Source organism: Salvia miltiorrhiza, chromosome 3 (genome assembly GCF_028751815.1).
Source record: "Salvia miltiorrhiza cultivar Shanhuang (shh) chromosome 3, IMPLAD_Smil_shh, whole genome shotgun sequence".
NCBI lineage: Eukaryota > Viridiplantae > Streptophyta > Magnoliopsida > Lamiales > Lamiaceae > Salvia > Salvia miltiorrhiza.
Window position 1 is genome coordinate 54,624,646 of NC_080389.1, and position 22,485 is coordinate 54,647,130.

At 34.9% G+C, this 22,485-nt stretch overlaps 2 protein-coding genes across 2 annotated transcripts; one reads left to right on the forward strand and one right to left on the reverse strand.

Moving 5' to 3' along the window:
- Nucleotides 1-2,363: 2,363 nt before the first annotated feature.
- Nucleotides 2,364-8,003, forward strand: LOC131014477 (glycosylinositol phosphorylceramide mannosyl transferase 1-like). The gene is made up of 5 exons (XM_057942471.1): nucleotides 2,364-2,851; nucleotides 3,367-3,763; nucleotides 6,059-6,222; nucleotides 6,318-6,388; nucleotides 7,520-8,003. The coding sequence occupies exons 1-5, from the start codon at nucleotides 2,595-2,597 to the stop codon at nucleotides 7,678-7,680; spliced, it is 1,050 nt and encodes a 349-aa protein (XP_057798454.1). The 5' UTR covers nucleotides 2,364-2,594; the 3' UTR covers nucleotides 7,681-8,003.
- Nucleotides 8,004-20,818: 12,815 nt separating this feature from the next.
- Nucleotides 20,819-22,258, reverse strand: LOC131019011 (uncharacterized). Its single transcript, XM_057947697.1, has 3 exons — nucleotides 21,443-22,258; nucleotides 21,223-21,366; nucleotides 20,819-21,160 (listed from the first exon to the last, which is right to left on the reverse strand). The coding sequence occupies exons 1-3, from the start codon at nucleotides 22,256-22,258 to the stop codon at nucleotides 20,819-20,821; spliced, it is 1,302 nt and encodes a 433-aa protein (XP_057803680.1).
- Nucleotides 22,259-22,485: the final 227 nt, after the last annotated feature.

The following is a 22,485-nucleotide window of genomic DNA, read 5'->3' on the forward strand; positions in this document are numbered from 1 at the left end:
CCGATTCTATTCATAGTCCATATTTTACATTTTATAGTCTATATTTAAAATAATAATTAAAAATAATTATAAATTTCCTATTTTATCATATACACTTCATAGTTTTTAAATTAAATTAAATTTATAATAAATTGACAATTTTATTTAACTCTCAATTGTAATATTAAAATATTTATAGCCCCCTTTCAAAATATAATAAAGAAATGCATTTATGCAGATATAAACCCTGTAAAAAACTGTATAGCCCCACTCAAAATTTTGAGAACCAGATGAAAGAAATATCGATTAATTCTTTGTGACAAAACCCACTTTCAAAAAAATCCTTGACATTATATGAGCCAAAAGATCAAACTACGTCGATTTCACAATTTCTTACATAGAATCTGAAGTTTCTACTGTTGTCCTAATAATTGGCAAAAATCTACTCAAGCAGACTTCGTGATAGATATCAGCAACAAAGTGAGTCCCAATTATCTAACTTGGAACGAGTCTGTTGCTATCGCCTCAAGAATCACCATTCTTCATTGGATCATCAATTCATCATGGTGCTCTCTGCCAGTGGCGGATCTAGGATTTTTAAATTGGGGGTACAAAAAAATAATCTCATAGACATAAATATAAAAATACTTAATTTAATGTAAAAAATAGTAAGTTTAAAATTATTTAAAAACATAAGCGAGTTCGCATATCAAATATGCAAGAATATAATTTACAAAGTCATTTTATCAAATAGATTGGATGCATTATATACGTACTATCCCTAATTTAAACAAATATATATATATATATATATATATATAATACCTTATAATTAGATGAAAGAATCAAATTCTATACGAAAATAGAGGACATGATGAATTTAAAATCAATAAAATTATAATTCTTAAAACTACTTGTTGTGTTGTGTGTTTAGGGGCACTGGCAAATTTGATTTGTGTAATTCTTTTTATATTTGTTAGCCTATAAGAGTAGCTGCCATTTTAAACTTTAATTAAGGGGCCGAATCCCAAACATATATTCATATGAGAAGCTTAAGACACTTATGGGTTGGGGCTTGGGGATATAATATTACTACTAAAAGAAGCAACCCCATGTAGATCCGCCAATGTGCTCTGCTTCTCAATCAAAAGTTGTGCTGCAATCCACCTCAAGAATTTTAGTTGGAGAGAAGTCGTGCTAGTATACAAAGACACCAAAGCAGTTGTTGCTCGTTAAGAATTTTGGTTGTGAGAGGTTTCATAAAAATCCAAGCATTCTAGTTGTCCTCGATTGGGACAACAGTAGAAGCTCCGAATTTTATGTAAGGGAATTCTGAAATCAACCTAATTTGATAATTAATCGGTAATATTTTGTGATTCTCAAAATTTTGAATTGTGGATTAATTTCTTTACAAGGTTTAAGTTTGTATAAACGTGTTTATTTATTTATTTATTTTATCATATTTTGATGGGGGCTATAAATATTGTTATATTACGATGAGAGTTATACGTATTTATTTTTTTAATTTATTTAAATAAAACTATAATTTATTATACAAATTTAATTTAATTTGAAAGCAATAAAAAATAAGGTAAAATAGTAAATTTTTAATTATTTGTATTTGTTATTTTAAATAAAAGACTAAAGAATAAAATGGAGGCCATGAATTGAATTCCCAAAATCAAAATTGAGTCAAACATGACCCTCAAAAAAGAAAAGATTGAGTCAAACAATGCATAGACCACGACTGTTTATTTATTTTGAAAAATCGCCAGTGACTGTTTTACCTTCCAAATTTACTTTGAAAATTATGACTTGGTCTAACTTAGGGATGGCAACGGGCCGGATCTGGACCGGGTCTGGCCAATACCAGATCCAGATCCGTTTTCATATACTAGATCCAGATCCAGATCCAGATCCGTGGATCTGAAAATTTTGGATCCAGATCCAGATCCGTCAGATCCGCGGGTCCACGGGTCCAGATCCATGCATCTACTATTTTTAAATTAAATTAAAAAAAATCACAAAATCAACAACATCTAATTTCCATCATGAAAAATATAACACAAAATACTTTTATCTAATTATTTTTAGTTTTTATTCTTTTGAATATAATTTATTTATTATTTTTAATTTAGTTAATATTATTAGTAAACTAAACATAAAATATAAAAAATATATATATATATAATAAAACGGATCCACGGGTCGGATCTGGGCCGGATCCGGATCTAAAATTTCAAGATCCAGATCCAGATCCGTTTTCAAAACTGAGATCCAGATCCGTCGGGTCCAAAAAATTGAGATCCAGATCCGTAAAAACGGATCTGGATCCACGGATCTGGACCGGGTCCAAGATCCACTGCCATCCCTAGTCTAACTTTAAATAAACGAACACAGCTCTGACGTGTCAAGTTGTCTAAAAAAGAAGAAAAGGAAAGGAAAGTGTGGTGCCTCAACTCCGTCACGCGCCATACTGAACATAACACCCGCCGGATTCACTGCAGCCGTAGCGCCGGCCGCCGGAACCATCGTCCAGTCAACAAGTCCGAACGATTTTCCTGGTCACCGACCCTAAGCGATTCTGCGGCGTCCCGTTGAACGGACGCGTGAAGATGTCGACCCTCATCGCCATCCGAGATGCGTCGCAGAACGGCAACGGTGGCGATTACTCTCCCGCCAAGGCGAAAGCGTCGAATCGCGGCGGCCGCTCGCCTCTTCTTCGCAGGCTTCGCCTGCTTCTTGGCAGCGCCAAGTACAAGCTCCTCCTTCTGTTATGCTTCTTCACTTCCCTCTGTTTTCTCAGCTCGAAGTTGTCGTCTTTTATGGGGTGGAACCCTCATTATGCTTCTTCCGTTTATTCACCCTCGAGGTTGGTCATCAGTTTCATCTGTTGACAAATTGATTGGTGCGGTGTTATTTGTGCTTGATCTAGTTAGTAATTTAATGTTTTGTGCTCTTAATTTTTATTAATGTTGCCCAAGAAGATTATCGGGAGTTCCTAATCGCTTGGCAGTTCCATGTGATGTTAAATATGTCTCCCTAAGCCAAAACTTGGAATTAATTTTCGATGTATTGTGTTGGGATTGTATTTACTAGAATCAATTTTCGTTCAATTTGTATTTCTTATTTTAGTTTCATCTTTTGTTGTTGCGTTATTGGTATTCTGATACGTTTGGTTGGGTGGTTATTCTGAATTCAACACTGTTTTATGAAATGATGATGATTATCTAAGCTAGTCTTGAACTTGTACTTGGTTTGTGTTTACCTGGTTAAAATGATATAAACTTTATTTTTCTTTTTGGCTATAGCATATGGATTTCTTCTTGAAACTGAAGTTGTGTTGCAATGATCAATTTATATGTTTTGTATGTCATTTTATTGCAGGGGTGGATACACAGTTCTTATCAACACTTGGAAGAGAAATTCTCTACTTAAGCAGTCTGTTGCTCATTATGCCTCCTGCCAAGGGACTGATGCTATACATGTGGTTTGGAGTGAAAATGATCTGCCTTCGTCCAAGCTTAGAGAATACTTGATGCAGGTGGTGCGGAAGAAGTCACAGACAGTTCACAAGCCCAACTTTAGGTTTGACTTAAACGAGGAAGATAACCTGAATAATCGATTCAAACCAATTGAGGATCTCAGGACTGATGCTATATTCTCAGTGGATGATGATGTTATCATTCCTTGTCGAACTTTGGATTTTGCATTCACTGTATGGCAAACTGCTCCACTTACAATGGTGGGTTTTGTTCCCCGTGTGCATTGGCTGGATGGGGAGGTTAGTTTCTTACACATATCGTGCTTTATATCATGGAGTAGCATATATCCCACAGTTAAATTTAGCCCTTATCTCTTCTTTCCTCTTTCTTGAGATGCATATATACCCAATTATTTTCACCTTTTCTATGATATGTGACTGTATGACATATGAGTTGCTGAGCCATTGGAGGTTTGAATAATTATTGTTATAGAAATGATAGTTGTAGCTGATATTGATATTTTCCAGTGGTACTATTTTAAAGCATTTCAAATCCCTTTCTGTTGATGATGGTTGATGTGTGTATTTTAGTTACCTAGTTTAGTGTGCGTTTTGCCGTGGTTTCATGTGATATTACATGTTTTGCTATGTTTTGGCGCAGGAATTTGAAGAAGTAGAGATGGAGTTGATAATTGGAAGAAATTGGAGAAAGCCGAGCTGTCGATGGAGATTTGACGTGAAGATGGAAGAAGTAGAAATTGGGCTTTTAATTTACTTGTTATATTTTTATAAAGTCCAAAACTCTTAGTTTTATTTTATTTTGAGTATTAATTAGGTAAAAAAAAAGGCCGAAGCCCATGTCTCGGTTTATGCGGTCCTAGAAGGATTTATTTCCTTATTTTTTGTTAAGGGGCCGCATGGCCTCATATATATATATATTAGTTTAGGTTAACTTTAGATTACACATGCACAATTTTTACCTAGCCGCAACATTAGACTTTGATATTAGGTTTGACTTTAGTTTAGTTTGGGGATACACTTTTGTTTTAATGCAGACGTCTTTTTCTTTCAATTTTCCATGCATGCAATTTCTTTATTCTTCATGCAACTCGATTCTCAAGTACTAGCTTCTTGATTTCCTCGCTTTAGTTAGTTCGATTCTTGTTTATTTTTGTTCGTCAATTTGCGACTGGATTGGAATTCGAAGAAGGCAGACGAGTATTGGGTTACTTCAAGTTGATTTATTTCTTGCAATTTATTCTCTCAGTTTTATTCGCATATTTTATTATGTTTAATTTTATTTATTTGATTATTTTTATTTTAAGCATGAGTAGCTAAATCTTTTAATTCGGCGAGAATAATGAAACTTTAATTTAATGATCTGTGAGACCTAATTGGTTTAAAATTGATTCCTATTGATTTCGATTAATTCCTAGGTTCCAAGATAATTCTGATTTTATTTAAGTCTGGCCAACTTAGGTTTAATTGGATTACAGTCAATTAGTTCCTGCCAATCCGTAATTGTTGGAATTGGACTAATTAGTGATACAACTACCATGTTCGTAGGGGGAATTAATTGGTATATTAATTATTACTAGCGTCTCTAGAATAATTGGTATAAATTGGGTTCCTTCATCTTAATGCTATTAGAATATTAAATCTAGGTCTGGCGTCTCCAGCTAGGTTATATTTTAATAAGGGAAATAAGCAGGTCTGGCGTCTCCAGCTGTTTATCGATACAGTAAGTAGGAATTGGGGTACGTCCGTTGCGTTTCACGGTATCCTATAACTGGTTGGTTGGTAGGGATTAATTAATTATTGCGTCGAGGATCAGAGTTTGAATTAGAGTGGATTTATTTGAGCCGAATTACCTTTTTATTGATTTATTTCAAGAGTTATTTATTTGATTTAATTTGCTTTCTTAGTTAATTAATATTTTCTCAAAATTAAGGCGTGGTGGCATCACCAAAATTATAGATTTTAGGGGATTGAATGATTTTACCTGCTCTCTGTGGGATCGACCCTGCTTACCATTATACTAATTTATTTTGGTAATTCCGCAGGAATTATTTGGTGGTTGGCGACGTCCACCAATGGTCTTTCTTCTGCTGAGAAATATCGACTGGCAAAGTTTGAATAGGTTTTAGCAAACAGATGATTGTCCCTGTCTGCCTATATAAGTTATAACTGAAGTTTTAATGCAATTTATGCCACTGATAAAGCAAGCTTGAGCAGCTATGAAAGTCATATTTGTTACCTCAGTATTTATATGAACTTCGCATGTTTTACTTTGTATATGTTAAGGGTGTTTACTATTCAGGAAGGATTGACAGTATGCATGATTGAGTATTTTTACCTTCATCACAAGGATTTCTTCTATCCTAGCCCTTTCGACGGGATATGAATCAAGCAAGTTATCTGAAATTGTGAAAATAATGACGGGGTTTAGGATATCCCAAGTTTCTAATCCATCTTAGTAACTAATAGATTAGCCTATCCTATTTTTATCTACCTAGTTTAATCCTAAATTGTAAAAACTCCCATAGGATATGCTTCTAATCCTGTTTCACATGATAAATTATCCATTCGTTGTAGAGAAGTGGTCAGGCCCATTATGAATATGGAGGATGGTGGTCAGTTTGGTGGACCGGCACTTACAGTATGGTTCTTTCAAAAGCTGCTTTCTTCCACAAGAAGTATTTGGATTTGTACACCAACAAGATGCCACCATCAGTTCACGATTATATAAGCAGAGCAAGGTATGCACTGATTTGATCTCATCTCATCTCTGCTATTACTTGTTAGATTGTTCATAACTGATTAGTGGTTTATTGATTGTACATATGTTTATCAGGAACTGTGAAGACATAGCAATGTCTCTTCTAGTGGCTAATGCCAGCAGGGCTCCTCCAATCTGGGTTAAAGGTAATATGTTTTTCTTGGATGCATTCTAACTCTGCTCACTATGTGTGTTTTGCCATTTTTCTTGATTAACCTGCCACTTATGAAAAAATGTGTACGCATAATGTGTGTATATATAATTATATAGTTATATCATGCCATCAGATCAACTAGCACTATTTTAGTGGTATAAAAATTACTCCCTCCGTCCCACAAAGCATGACCCAATTTCCTTTTTGGTTTGTCCCACGAAGCTTGACCTATTTCTAAAAATGGCAAAAAATTTACCCTTTATTCACCTTTTCACTTTTTCACCTACCACACTTAACACACAAAATACCAATTTCTTAATTTCCGTGCCGAAAAGAATTGGGTCATGCTTCATGGGATGGAGGGAGTAAAATATACAGGTTATTTAGACTACATATAGAATGTGAATCCTGCATGTGTGTTTTATTCGTAGGAAAAGACGGCTTAGCCATATTGTAATACACTATCTCCATCCCACTTCACTTAGCCTATTTCTTTTCGGTACGGTTATTTAGGAGGATAAGATTGTAGTGTAAAGGTGTATGGGTCCATACTTAATGCAGTGCAAAGTGGTCCATAGAAACCAAGACTAGTATATATATATATATGTTGATAGCAGAATTTGTTTTTCAACTATTACCATGTAATATTTCAACATAAAAGGGGACAGAGAAAGGACATATGCTAACATTTTTCGTTGTTGTTTTGTTAAGAATTAATGCTCAAAATGAAATGCATTATGTCACTCAATAGTTAAAGAACTTTTAGTTAAACTTGATGAATTCAATAAAAGACGATATTTACAAAGATTGTGTTCAATTCCTTGACGAATTCGACACAAGTGTACAATAATTACTAGCCAAAAGAAGCTAGCTTAACATAATTAACAAGAAGCTGACTGGGCGACATGTACATCTCTATATATGCTGTAGTTGTTCATTGAAGCATTCTGTGCTTAATCTTACTATTCCATGTAATATTTATGAGCTATTGTATGCTATATAGGCAACTAATTAAGCTGATAATGTTGTGTGTCGGTTTGCATAAATAGTCACAATTAATTTCCAACTTGTTGCTAGATGTTATATATATACATAACCTAAAGCATTTTTGGTGAACTATTAGGGAAGATATATGAGATTGGTTGGTCGGGGATAAGCAGTGTGAAGGGGCACAGTGACAAGAGAAAGAAATGCCTCAACGATTTCGTTTCATTGTATGGAACAATGCCGTTGGTATCGACCAATGTCAAAGCTGAGGATGCAAGACATAAATGGTCTTGGTAATTTTGGTCTTCATCACTTAATAGTGAGATAAGAGGTAGGGGCGACACCCATGTCTTTTTCGGGGCTGCATTTTGTGTGTAGTTATAGTTCGACCCTACCTAACCGCCCTCACCGACGCATTTTTGAGCCGTTGCCACCACCCCCTTTGTCTCTCTGTCTCTCCAAACACATTAACTATTGCTGTTTAGGCCTTTCTTTATATAGTTTACTTCTTTAATTTCATTTACTTGGATTTTACATAGTTGCTTTCTGTCATTATTTGTAAAAGTTCGAATAGATAACAAGAAAATAATCAATACATAGTGTTTATATACTTTTCTACATTTTCACAATTTTATTTCTTTATTATTCTCAAAGTTGTTCATATGTCCTCAATTTGCTTGATTAATTCGTTGGAGAATATTTCAGACTTGATGTTGTTGAGATCTCATTTCCATTTCATAGCTGAAATTCGAATTTGTACGTTGAAGAGATAAATTTGAATACAAATTCGAATTTGAAAGATTGAATTGAATTTGCTGACATTATGAATTTTATCCGACAATGTTTCTTATTTTTTTTGGGTGCATGTTTGTATTTTTTTTTTGACGAAAGGTGCATGTTTGTATTTTAAGATATTTCCTTACACCATCTTCAAAGGGAGACTTATTATAGCACTCAGCTATTGTAAAGATTCAAAATTCTCCAACCGTGCGCTATATTTGGATCGTAAAATAAAGATTGCTACAGTCTTTCTAGCGCAACATCGTAGCTTGCGATTTTTTTTTTCTTCTTGTATGCATTATTATTACTTCTTATCTTATCTTAGAAGAATGGAATGAGGCTTATTATAAATTGTGGTATTTATTTTGCATTAATAACATATTAATCAAGAATTGATTAATAAAATAAAATGGTATCTGTCGGAATATTCATTTTTTGTTGTCTAATTGAGGAGGCAGTGGAAGATAGAAGTTGAAATTTTGTTCTATTTTATTTGTAGAGTTACTGTATAATGGTGCACAACATTAAAGATGCCCTTGGTGCTTGTCGAAATGAATATCTAGATAATGAATTTTGGAAAAATAAAGTATAATGACTGAGGAACATTCTTATCGTTGAAAGTTTATGATCTTTATCTTTTTGATAGTTTTAATCAAATAAGATAAAAGTAAATAATCTTTTTATTAGGTTGGTAATACTCTTTTCGTCCACAAAAAAAGTTATAATTTATCATTTTTATGTGTTCACGAAAATACATCCTAATTTTTTTGAAAATAATTTTATTAATTATAATATCTTTTTGTCGGATCATTTTTCCACTCATTAATTTTTCTTAAAATCTATGTCGATTTTCTTTAGTACTAACAACTTTTTACATAAAACTTCGTCAACTACGCCGTTTTTTTTAATTTAGTTGTATATATTTTTAGTCATAGTACAACTTTAATTTTCAAAATATAAGTTACGTTGGTTTTATTTTTGTGTTAATTCAACCTTTTGAGAATAAGAATTTGCACTTGACTAATATCCCAATATAAAAATATACAAATAGTGGAATTATGAATGACAAGAGGTATTGGGTTCGATCCTGCTTGGCAGCGATATTTTCTCATTTTAAGGTGGTGATGTATTATTGTTTGTTTGATTGTTTGTTGGTCTCACACGTAGGGCGTTCTCGCTTTCGTGCTGCTCGTCTGCGTGTGGTGATATTTTTCCACCGTTGTGTGGTGGTGTTGAGATATCGTCGTTTCGTGCGGTTCGCCTGCGTGCGGTGATATTTTCCCACCATTGTGTGGTGTTGAGATACCGTTGGCTCGCCTGCATGCAATAAAAAATCAAAATCAAACTGGCTTGGCAGCGGCAAACAATTATATAATCCGATTAATTGGGATTGGATGTAGCAAGGGGGAAATTAGGTGAAATTTTTGTTAACAAAATTAATTAGGTTAAATTTTGTAAGAAAAAGACAAGAGCGTGGGTAGCCCCGACGTGGCTTTAGTAGTAATATTTTATTGCCGACTTTGATGTTGGGAAGGCATGTGGAGTGATTGGACCATTGACTCTAAATTTTGAGGAAATCAAGATTGATAGCTATTAGTCCAAGCAAGTCCCACATGCCTCTCATTATAACTTGACCATTCCACATTTCTTTAATCAAAACCCTTTTTCTAATGTTTTATTCACATTTTATTTTGGGTGCGTTCGGTTAAAGCTCATTCTTTTTTCTTGGTACTTCCTTCTCTTCTAGTTTCAAATAGTTGTCTTCAAATGGATTTGGAAGAGTATCTCATAATTAACTTCAACATTTTATAAGAATTTTTCAAAGTTCATAGAATTTAATAGTATTTTTTAGAGTTTTAAGTTGTCAAAATTATTTTAAAATGCTATAAATTATATAGATAATTATAAGTTAAAAAAATCATAGTTAAAGATACAGAGAATTATGAATCGGGGATATATGGAATAAGAATAATATATTTAGAAGTAATAAGTATAGTAGGATAATTTTTATAGATTATTTATTCCTTAAAAAATTCTTGTGCATATCACTCACATGCTCCAATAAGATACTTGTAAGTGTCTTATTAAAGATGTTTTTTTTATTACTTATAAGATCATATGAAAAATATGATGTGTTGATGAACTTACACTTTTAGTGTTTAGTTTTAGATCTTACAAGATCTTAATTTGTCAATTAATTTTCAAGAGCTTATAAACCCTATAAAATTTAAAATAAAAAACCTCGTATATTATTCACTTTCTTCTTCTTTTCTTTTGAGTTTAAAGTTCACTTTCAATAATATTTAGTTCAATTGAATAATTAAAATATGATTTTATTGCAGAACGAAAAAAATGAAAAAAAAAATTAGTTCAACTGTGTAATATATGATTAATAATTTGATGTCAGTTAAATCTTGTATTAGATCATCAATATAAGTTGAACCAACCCTTAACTCATCCATACTCCAGGCCCACTTATGAGCCAACTGGGTTTGCTCGTCATACTAACTCATATGAATTAGTATTATTTTTTGAATTTTTCTTTTATTTAAATTCAGAAATTATATTAATGCAATTACACAAAATTAAATAAAACAATTACTTAAATTTAAATTACTTACATTTAAATTACGTAGATTTCAAACATGAAAATCAAAGATCTTCGGCTTCCCTTTGTGCGAGAATTTCGGCCACCATTTGCGCATGTATTTCTATCTGCTTCAGTGTTTGATAACACTCACTTTTCCATGGTTTTTTTTTTTTTATGTTCTTATGATGTCAATTTTATAGGAAATTGAGTGTTGGATGATTATTTTGTGCTTTATCTTGTGAAATATGATATTTGCTCGAACTTTGATGGAATTTACAGAAATCTTGAGTCTGAATTTGGATGAGTGGTCTTAATGAAAGTTGTAGATCATCGCGATAAGAGTTCTTAGGCACAAACGGTTCGCAAATCCGAGTTCGGACGAGAAAGATATGGTCACAGAACAAAAAAGTCGCGCACAACAATGAATAGTGTCCGACGGGAATTTCCGAATTTTTGGGAATTTTCAGATTTTATCAGTATTTTCGAGTTTTGTACTGTATTTATCCCCTGTGCCTATATATAGGTCCTTTTCTTGACCTATTAGACACTTCTCTTCACCTCTTTTCACCTATTTTTCACCTCTTTTCATATTTTTCAGTTTTAGACTTAGGATTTTAATGATTTCATAGATTAGATTTATTTTCCTGCAAGATTGAAGACTTCAACATTCAAGTTGTTATTCAGATTTCTTTCCAGGTTTTATCAATTTTATTTGTTTTTATTCTTTTTTTTTTTTGAACAAGAAAATTCATTAATAGAAACTTAGGTACCAGAGATACCATGAGCAAGAAACTTACATCAGTTTTGACAACAAGTCATCAGAGCACCAATTACAGAAACTAAGATCTTTACCGAGACTCTTAAACTCATTAGCCCAGCTCCATGATCTCCTTTTGATCTCCATGACAACACCGTCAATCTGCCACCCGATTCCTTCAAATCGACTTTCGTTCCTTTTCTTCCACAACACCCAATTGGTGCACATCCACAAAGCCTTGAGGAACAGCTCACTTTTCTTTCCCCCGCCCAGATGCGTAAAGGTATGAAAATGAGAGGGAATACTTTGAGGTCGAGCCGCACAACATCCGAGTCACTTTTGGATCTTGTCCCACAACAGTCCAGTTTTTGGGCAGAGTAAGAAGACATGCTCAGTCGATTCAAGTTTGTGGAAGCACGCATTGCACATCGCCTCCTCCACATTTATCAGCACATTCCTCTTCCTAAGGTTATCACAAGTTGGTAATCTTCGCCTCAGAATCCTCCAAGCTAAGACTTTTGCTTTTTGAGTCGCGGGTGAATCCCAGATTGTTGCCAACGCCTCCTTATTAACAATCACCTGCTGGAGAGTAATCCTTGAGTCTTTGATCACCGAGTATGCAGATTTTGTCGTGTACTCCCCATCTTTTTCTGCTCTCCACGTCCATCTATCTTTGGTACCTGCACAAGGATCTGGATCAAAGAGACAGGCAACCAAATTGTTAGAGGCTTCGACATCTCTCGCCCGGAGCTCTCTTCTCCATCTCAAATCCCACTCCCACGCCCCATTCTCCCACCTCCCTATCTCACTCACCATCGCCTCCATATTCATGCTTAAGTGGAATAATCTAGGGAAAACTAACCTAAGGGGTGTACTCCCTGCCCAACAGTGATCCCAAAATTTAGTGTCTTGTCCATCTCCAACTTTCCTAACAACATTATCCCGAAACCACCCCCCACCCCCACTTCCGGCCTTCGCCACTAAATTCGGCCACCGGCCACCAGCCACCTGCCGACCTGCATCTCCCCAAGGTAAAAGCCCCCTCAGCTCCCCACTCCACCTCCCCATAAATTGACCCCATCACTTTTGCCCAAAGCAGCCCACCTCCCTCTAAATATCTCCACAACCATTTCAAAACAAGAGCGTGATTGAACCACTCGATATTCCTAAAACCCAGGCCCCCCTCCTTTTTTTCCAGACACAGATCTTCCCATTTAACCCACGAAATGGGTCCAGAGCCCACTTTCCCTCCCCAAAGAAAATTCCCAAAAATAGAATTCAAGGATCTCACCGTGGCTTTTGGAATAAGAGAAAAGGAAAGCTGGTAAATAGGAATAGCCTGAAGGACGGATTTGATCAGAGTAATTCTCCCAGCCAGAGACAGCTTTCTGTTCCTCCACCCTTCGACTTTCTTCTTCACTTTGTCAACTATGTAGCTCCAGTCCACCACACTCTTCGGACGACCACCAACCCTAACGCCAAGGTACTTGAAAGGAACGACGCCCACTTTGCAATTAAGATCAGACGCCATTCTCTCCACTTTAATGTCGTCAACTTCAATACCCATCAGGTTGCTTTTGGAATAATTGACCGACAGCCCCGAAATGAACTGGAATAAAGTAAGGATATTCTTAACAGCAGCCGCGTTCCGATCGTCCTCGTCCAACACAAAAATTGTGTCGTCGGCATATTGGAGATGAGAGATCTTAATCATGTCTTTGCCAATCACAGCGGGCACTAAGAGATTCTTTTCAGCAGCCTTCTCAATAAGAGAATGTAGCCCTTCCGCTGCGATGAGAAAGAGGAAAGGAGATATTGGGTCCCCCTGTCTTAATCCTCTTTCCAATCTGAACTCCCCGGACGGAGACCCGTTCACCAAGACATTCGCTGAAGCCGACTCAAGACATCCTCTAATCCACCTCCTCCAAACAGGGCCAAAATTAAAGCGGTCTAACATTACGTCGATAAAATCCCATTCCACCGAATCGTACGCTTTGGCGAAATCGATTTTAAAAATAATTCTTCCAGACCTCTGTTTTTATTCTTTTCTTATTTATTATGCCTTTGATTTATTTCCTAATGTCTAACTAGTTTCTTTATCTGAACCCAGGGCTTGTAAATAGTTAATTAGATTTATGTGATTGATTTATTGATGCTTTTTTGTCTTTCAGTTTATGATTCATAATTCCTGTTGCTTGAATTCTTGTGAATTATCTGATCAATAGTTTGCATGTGTAGCTATTCGGTTTGAGACTTAACGAAGATAATTGTTTAGTGGATTCATGAATGTATGATATGATTTTAACCTTGAGACCTAACGAACATAGGTGGATCATAGGGAGCTATTCCTAAGAGCTTTTGGGAGTCAGTAGATTTTCTTGAGACCTAACGGAGATAGATAATTTACTAATCTACTGCCATTGCTGTTGTAGCGAGAGTAATTGATTATTTGTGTGATCTCTCATCATAGCTGGATTAAACTGTAATTAGGATTAATAGGTTGATTGTGGATTTGATTAATGAATTTACTTCCCTAGGATTAGTCGTTTTATTATCTGATTTTATACCTACATTTTATTTGTTTTGTTCCAAAGTTTAGTTTTAATTAATTCATTGATCTTGGGAGTTGCCTGAATATTGTTAAAGTTCTCTTTTGGATTATTTAGAGTAATTTCGCTTATCAGTCCTTGTGGATACGATACTCTGCTTGCTATTTGTTGCTACAATTACAATGTTTTAGTTGCAGTTTTGTTGCTAATAAATTAGTGATCAGTGACATTCTCACGTATCCATAAACAGAATTTTGTTGTCCATCGCGTTGTGGTTGAGCCGGTTCTTTCCCTGTTGGCCTTGAAGATTGCTGTGAGATTGACTTGTGTCTAGCCCTCAAGGCCTCAGTGCCCTTGGCCGCCACCCTCACCACCGCCTTTGTCGCCACTTGGCATGAGCTTCAACCTATGTTGCCTCCCAAAGCTTCACGTCGGCGTGGTCACACGCCTCTCATGACTCTTTACCCATCAGATTGTAAACGGCTCGGGCAGCATCGCTGATCCTCTCCAACACCCTCTCTTAATAGGCATCGCCTTTTTGGTCGATACCACATGTGACATCCTTCGTCTCCTTGATCCAAATACGGCGAAGAGGTCGGTTTCTTCGAGCGTGTACATATGACGCTCTTTTTTGTCCCCTTCCTTTGCCTCCACCTTTTTCTTCTTCCCCTTCGCTGCCGTCGACGTTAGTTGAGGCTTGGTCGAACTGAGGCCTTCTTCCGTATCCTCGCCCAAATTGACCACTGCGAGATTCGATCGGTTGGTAATACGATCTCGATAGACCGTCACACCAATTTGAAGAAAAAAAATCAAGATTGTAGGGATCCATTGAGAGAAAGTAGAAAGTGAGTGAAGTTGTAATAAAATAGTGAAGGAGTAGGGGGATTTTATAAATGAAATAAGGGGAAAAAATAAAATAATGACCGTTCTAATCAATAGGTTACCGTTTCAAAATTTTCAATTTTTTTCTTTTAATTGAGCGCGTGTAGAACACATGCCTGAAATTTTGCCTCTTGCGCCAACTCATCCATAAGCGCCATGACTCGAGCCATCCCCTCCTACATTGGCTGGCTCATCATCAAGGCTGACTTGAATCGGCGGATGCTCTTAATACATTTTCATTGTTTTAGATTATTTTAATATGCGTAACTAATTTAATAGTATGACATTATTTTGAATATCTTGTTGAGAAAGCAACCTTACGAATTTAGAAGTTTGATTGTTTACAAACTAGGGAGTATTATAGAACTTCAAGGATTATCTCCGCATAGGATTAGGAGCAGCATCTGAGTGAAATGCACAAACTATTATGGGGAACCATAAAATTGAATGTTTAATTCAATGGCGTCATTCTCAAAAAAAAAAAAAAAAAAAAAAAAAAAAATTCTTCAATGGCGTCATGTAAATTTTGTTATTCGACTCATCTTTTTTTAAATAAATGTCCAATTGTCCATTATAGAAATAAAATTCATAATTTAATCAAAGAACTGAATTTACTTTATGAACATGCTAATTGCTGGATATAGACTTAGCTATTGTAACAAAATATTATAGAGTCCGGCATCAAGTTCTCTTAATGGCCATTTACTATATTGACAGATGATTCACCTAAATGTATTAAATAGAAAATTCTCGTGTTCTTGTGTTTTTTGTATTTTGTAATTGATATCTACATGTCATGTTGCATTCAAAATTTCCATCTAGAAAAAACAAAAATATGCGTTCTACTTTATTCAATGGGCCAAAAAGCTTTTTATTTTATACGTCCACCTAAATAGTAGTAATAAATTGGAGCCAATATCTGTATAATTGTTTGAGGTATGATTCATGATTAATTTACTATCCTGATTGGATTACGATACAAATTTCTTTATTGTCTAAGATCTTTCAATGCCTACAAATAAGACTTTGGTTCATCAGTTTTGTTTTATACAAAAAGTATAGAATATATTCTTCAAAAGAATATCTACCCAAAAAGTATATTAATTTTGTCAACGCTTCCGGAGGTTATCAAGTCAAATTTACCAGCGGCCCGTTATATGAGGTAAAAACAAACGAGAATAAGATTGTATTATCATTTCCCATGCTTTAAAATTTGTATTTAATGTTTATTCTTGGGCAAAAAATTAAAAGTTCTAGCCGTAAGATTTTTCGGCAATTCATGCTAAAGAAATGGTTGTGCTTGAGATAGTAACGATATTAATCGGCGTGCAAGGATCGGTAATCAGTGGTAGAATTGGAAAATATTTGAATGATTTTTTTATTTTTTTTTTTCTAGTGAAAAATTTGTTGATGAAATTGTTTGGCGGAAAGAGTACAGTTTGTGATTTTGAAACTAGTGGAAACTATGAATGTCACAATTTCCATCGCTACTAGGACTGGGTATTGGGTCGGGATCGGATATCCTATCTAAAAAAATTGGGTACCCGGCCCCAAATAAGGCTGAAACCCAATACCTGATCTCGAACCCGATTTTTTAATCGGGTACTCTAATACCCGACTTGGGTACCCAACTCGGATATTTGGATACCCTAAATTACCCAGTCAAAATGACAATTTTCAAAGTTAAACTGTGAATTTGGGTAAATCGGGTATTAGGGTACCCGAATTACCCGATTTCGCTTAGTAGGGTATTCGGGTACCGTAATACCCGATATTCTTAAAAAAAAGTTCGAAAATGTAGCCCCTATTTTCAACCCTTGCCCTATATATTTGTGTACGTTTTTAATTCCCTGTATTAACAAATAATATATAACATCAAATCAAAAGTCAACAAGCACAAATCTCAAATTTTTAAAAATGTATTTAATTAAAAATTCGGGTTGGACTTGATTCAATTTAAACTTAATTTTACTATTTAAGATTTTTTAAAATTAAATCTAATTAAATAATTTAAAATATATTTAATTAAAAAGTCGAGTTGGACTTGATTCAATTTAAACTTAATTTTACTATTTCAGATTTTTAAAAATTAAATTAAATAAAATAATTTAAAATATATTTAATTAAAAATTCGGGTATTTCGAGTATACCCGATACCCGATTTATTTATACCCTAAATACCCGAACCCGACCCCTAATTTTTCGGGTATCGGGTACCCCTATACCCGAACCCTATCTTCCCACCCCTAATCACTACATAAGTAAAATAATCAAATCTTACCGAGTATTAATTTAATCAATTGTTTTTTTTTTTTCAGATATCAATTAAAATTCCAACAAATTTTAGCCGTTGATTTTTTTTCTCAAGTTCAAAGAGAAATTTCAGCGGGCGTGATTTGTTGGGGTTAGAGGCAAGAATGAAAAATAGTGATTTTGTTGTAATAAAAATAAACTATATATAGCTATAATTTTGAAAAAGGGTTATGACAATATATATATATATATAGAGAAAAGTTAAACAGAGAATGCTAAATATTTAGAGAATAGAGAATTCGTGAAATAAAAACGAACAGATCTACAATTTTTATGAACAGATCAATGTACCGCATGAACAGCAATTTGTCATGGGTTCGAATCCTGTTGGTGGAGAGTTTTTCTCTTTTTTTACTAAATACGTCTGTTCGTTAGTTATGTTAATCTGTTCGTAAAATGTATAGACTTGTTCAAAATGAAATATATAATAATTCTCTGTTTAACTTGACCATATATATATATATATATATATATATATATATATATATATATATATATAGGGTGCAGTTATAATGAGAACCACACTTATCGTGAGAACATAAGAACCATTAAAATCAATGCATCTGCTATATAAATTAATGCATTCGCTATTAAATTTAATGCATCCGAAAATAATAAAATTTTTGTTCCCTTCAGGATTCGAACCCAGGATCTGCATTCATTCACCAAGATGATGCATCCACCGTAGATCTTGATGATCGAATGGCTTAAAATGGTTCTCCGTTCTAATTTTATTTAGTGGTTCTTATTTGAACCTCTCCCTATATATATATATATATATATATATATATATATATATACGAATTTTGAAAAATGTTGCAATTTTTACATGAACTTTCAATTAAACCAAAAAAATACATGAATTTATATTTTTGTTGCAATTTTCACCTAAGTTTGACTTTCAACAAAATTGAAGCTTAATTAACGATTGAAATTAAGTCAAATATATTAAATTTTGCTTTTTTTAGACCCCCGAGCTTCTAAATACTTATCATCATCAGAAGTTAGACTAAGATCAGGTGAAATTCCGACTTTTAATTAAGCTCTAATTTCGTTGAAAGTCAAATTTAAGTGAAAATTACAACAAAAATATAAATTCATGTAAAACTATAGCGACAACCCCCCCCCCCATACTTTCCCCCTTCTCTCTATTTTCCAATTCTTTTTGTATTGTTAAAATAGTAGTATCAATTAAATTGAATTCCTTTTTTTAAATTGGATCCACTTTTTCGATATAAGATAAATTATTGGTAATAAAAAAAATTATGTAAAACTAGTACTCGAATAAAAATAATGACATAATTTTTTTGATTTTTATGTCAATCTGAAACAACTTCATTTAGGTTAAAACTACATACATTTTCGATTAGTAATGCGACATTGCGACTATTTAGTACCGAAGGTTTAAATTCAATTTGAAAATGAAAATTAGAATATTGAGTGCTATTTTGCTAATATTGAACCCGTAGTCTATTTATGAGAAAATGAGCAAACTTTAATCTAACCCAATATTTTTCATATATATATGATTATGGTCAAAGGAGTGGAATGGGCATAAAAAAGTTTTCTTTTTTTTAGAGTGATCAATAACGAGCTTTATTTCTCATCCACGATGACTTGAATCCCAATTTAATAATTAAAGAGAAAGTGTTTTACCAATTAGAGTATATTTTATTTTCGAATGGGAATCGTTAGGTTGATTTCATTCACTTTTACTGCATGTGATTCAAAATTTCTTCAAATTTTAAACGTAAATTATTTCGTCATGTAAATATTGTATACTATATATGTGCATTTTATGCGGAGATATGAATCAAGCCAATCCTCTCATCCAGCACTATCAATTTTGAGGTATTTTTGATTCAGACCGTCCATTAAATATTTTTCGAGCTTGAAATTTCAATCTTGACTCTAAACTTTCAATTTTAAAGCTAGTCCGTCAAACCATACAATTTACAAAATAATTTAACAAGTATAATACTCCCTCCGTCCACGAAATAAACTCCCATTTGTCCTTAAATTTCTGTCCGCCAAATAAACTCCCATTTAACTTTTTGGACATATATACTCTCCCTTCTTTTTAATTTTACTACCCTTTACCTTTAATTTATTTTAACCACACTTAATTAACAACTACCAATCCCTAATTAATTAATCTACCTACCCTACTTATTCGGTTATTCATATCCTAGGGTTTACTATGTGGATTTATTCCACTTTGGGAAAAGAAAATGTCTCCCTACCTCTCTCTCACTCTCCGTCGTTCTTCACTTCTTCTTCTCCGTTTAACTGATGTCTCACCTGTGGGAGCAAAATTCGGGATCCACCGTCCAACCATCCATGGAATCGGTGGCAAGGACCTATGCCGCCTTCCTTAGGTGTGTGGCGCCGAAATCCGAATCGATGGTGCCGGAATCCGAATTGATGGTGCATGAAACCGAGTCCATGGTGCCGGAATCTGAATTTTTTCACATGCATTCGATTACACTACCTCGCACTTTTCAAATTAGGGTTCCGCCGCCTCGATCTTCCCTTCTTTTTATCCCGACGACTAGATCTACCGTGGATAGGGTCCCGACGACGCGAACTCTTCAAGCAAGGGCTTCGGAACCTGGATATCTGGAAGAGGCAGAGTTCTGTAACTTCGCCCAATTTGAGAGTGCAAAATACACTAAATGGGTGGGTACGGCGCTTGGCTTGCTAGCCAAGGCCAGAGCGTCCATTAACCGTAAGTTTTACAGGTAAATAAACCCAATGATGATTGTTTTCTAAGGGTTTTTGTGAATAATTGCTACTGTGTTAACGTCTTCCTCTATATATGTGATTTTTTATTGTGTTTGGGGGCTGGTGATTCCATTTTCTTGTTATGTGTGGTGATTGTCGGCTGGTGATGCCATTTTCGTGTTATGTGTGGTGATTGTGGGCTTGTGATGCCATTTTCTTGTTATTGAATTGATATTGAATATTGATACTGCCCTTAGCCTTGAGGAACCCCTGTGATGAGTGTTTTCTGAGAGTTTTTGTGAATAATTGCTGCTGTGATGTTGTCCCCTGTGTATATGTGATTTTTCATTGTGTTTGGGGGCTGGTGATGCCATTTTCTTGTTATGTATGGTGATTGTGGGCTGGTGGTGCTATTTTCTTGTTATTGAACTAATATTGAACACTCATACTGCCCTTAGCCTTGAGGAAACCCTATGATGAGTGTTTTCTGAGGGTTTTTGTGAATAATTGCTGCTGTGATGTTGTCCCCTGTGTATATGTGATTTTTCATTGTGTTTGGGGGCTGGTGATGCCATTTTCTTGTTATTGAACTGATAGTGAACACTGATACTGCTCTTAGCCTTGAGGAAACCCTATGATGACTATTTTCTGAGGGTTTTTGTGAATAATTGCTACTTGTACACTTGAATGAGCAACCACTAGGTTGTAAGCCTAGTTTTGGAGGCACATTAGGTGTTTAGCAAATAAGTAAACATGGTTTACATTCCAAACAATTCATAACAGAGATTAACATCTGTTTGGGTTTGAAAACCTTAGCAAAAAGTAACTAAACCTACTATCCTAATTGATTACCACCTGCTGTAGCCTTTGCCTTAATGTCTCCATGTTGCCTTGTCCTGGATCTTCAATTCCTTGCATGTTTAGAAACTGAATTGACTCTTGTAGTAGTTGTTCCTCAACAGCTAGTACATCTACTAGAGTTCCGAGTCTGGCCAATTTTGCCTTATTCAAGTGGGGGATTTTGTAGTTGTTCCCCCCCTTATCTTTGATGATTTCGTGGTAGCAACTCTGTAGGGTGAGGAACACATGATTCAGCTTCTCTGGAGGGTACTCTTCATAGGCTTCATGCACATTCTTGAGTAGTTCTTCTACATTCTTGGCTGGTTTTTGGTCTTTTAGCGTCTGAATCGCTCTAAGCCAAGATTATTCACATTGGTGTCCGGGGAATTGGCAGGTTGGCAGACAAGTTGGATATTAAATCCATCTTGTGTTGCAACTGCTACAAACTCCGGATCATCAGGCTTTAAATGTGGCTTTGCATTGTCTTGTTGGATAAAAATATTCTTGCTTGCAAATTCAGGCCATTTGGCCTTAAAGTTTGGAATCATCTGCCAATAAGTGAATAATACTCTACATGATGAATTCGCAATGAGAAATCTGGTAGCAAAAGATAAATACACGAACCTTAGTGATCATGCCGTCCCTCATGATCTGCTTGTTTATGTTTGGAATAGGTTTAATTTCCAATGTGCCTTTCTCCTTATTTATGGAATTCCTCTGTGCTGCCTCCTCTATTATGAATGGATAAATCCCTAGTTTACCATAAAAAATAATGTTTCCTTGTGCATCTATGATTGGCCTTGCCACAACACAACTAAACATTATTTTTGGGATGAACCTCTTTGATTTGCAGCACCTATAAGGCTCTTTCTCACCTGGTAAAAGATAGTATATGTCCTCGTTCTTTGTCAAGTAAAACCACTTTTCGTCAATGTGAATAGTATTGTACATTGACTGAAATTTTATGAACCCACCTTCATTTATTGCACTAAGTTGATTCAGGCTCCATTTAAGCCTACATAGCTTATTTTCAGCAGTCAAGAAAGGCTTAATTGCATTAGTATGAGGTTTAAGCTTCTTTTTTTTCACCCATACATGCACAAGTGATTTACTAACCCCTAAGTTACCTGCCATGACTCGTATTGACGATCTTTCTAACAACGACAATTTCTTTACTTTTTCAATATCAATCATCCACTTATCTCTGTGAACTGACCCCTTCTTCATGTTCGTTAACTGAATAGGTAATCCCAGCACCTGTTGTGTAGTAGCAGATTTCCAGATCGCCCAAACTGTCCTCCAGGCGATGTGGAACATTTCAGCAGCCTCTTTCTTCGCACCATGGCGAAGCTTCCCGTTCGTGCTGTGTTGGAGTAGCCATTGTGCGATAGAGTTCCGTTCTTCATTAGTCAACTTCAGCCTTGATCTTAAATCTGTCATTTGTAGCTTTTCTAAGAGAATTATGATTTTGTAGTTGTGTTTGATGAAATGGTGAAGTTAATGAAGCTATTTATTGTTGTATTCAATGTGTTAGGTGAGAGTTAAAAGTTCCCTCCAAAATTTGGGTGGGATTTTACAGATGTAAACATTTTGGCACTAACATCTGCCGCCACTTTTCAATGCTCATAGTTCAATCTTTTTAATGCAAGTTGAGTGCTCATTTTTTT

Bases quoted from the DNA above. Each gene is read 5' to 3' on its own strand.
- LOC131014477 (XM_057942471.1), top strand. From the start codon at position 2,595: ATGTCGACCCTCATCGCCATCCGAGATGCGTCGCAGAACGGCAACGGT. The intron at 2,852-3,366 runs GTTGGTCATCAG...ATTTTATTGCAG, and splicing joins TCCGTTTATTCACCCTCGAG to GGGTGGATACACAGTTCTTA. The intron at 3,764-6,058 runs GTTAGTTTCTTA...CATTCGTTGTAG, and splicing joins TGCATTGGCTGGATGGGGAG to AGAAGTGGTCAGGCCCATTA.
- LOC131019011 (XM_057947697.1), bottom strand. From the start codon at position 22,258: ATGACAGATTTAAGATCAAGGCTGAAGTTGACTAATGAAGAACGGAAC. The intron at 21,367-21,442 runs GTTCGTGTATTT...ACTTATTGGCAG, and splicing joins GGGACGGCATGATCACTAAG to ATGATTCCAAACTTTAAGGC. The intron at 21,161-21,222 runs GTCTGCCAACCT...AGAGCGATTCAG, and splicing joins ATGGATTTAATATCCAACTT to ACGCTAAAAGACCAAAAACC.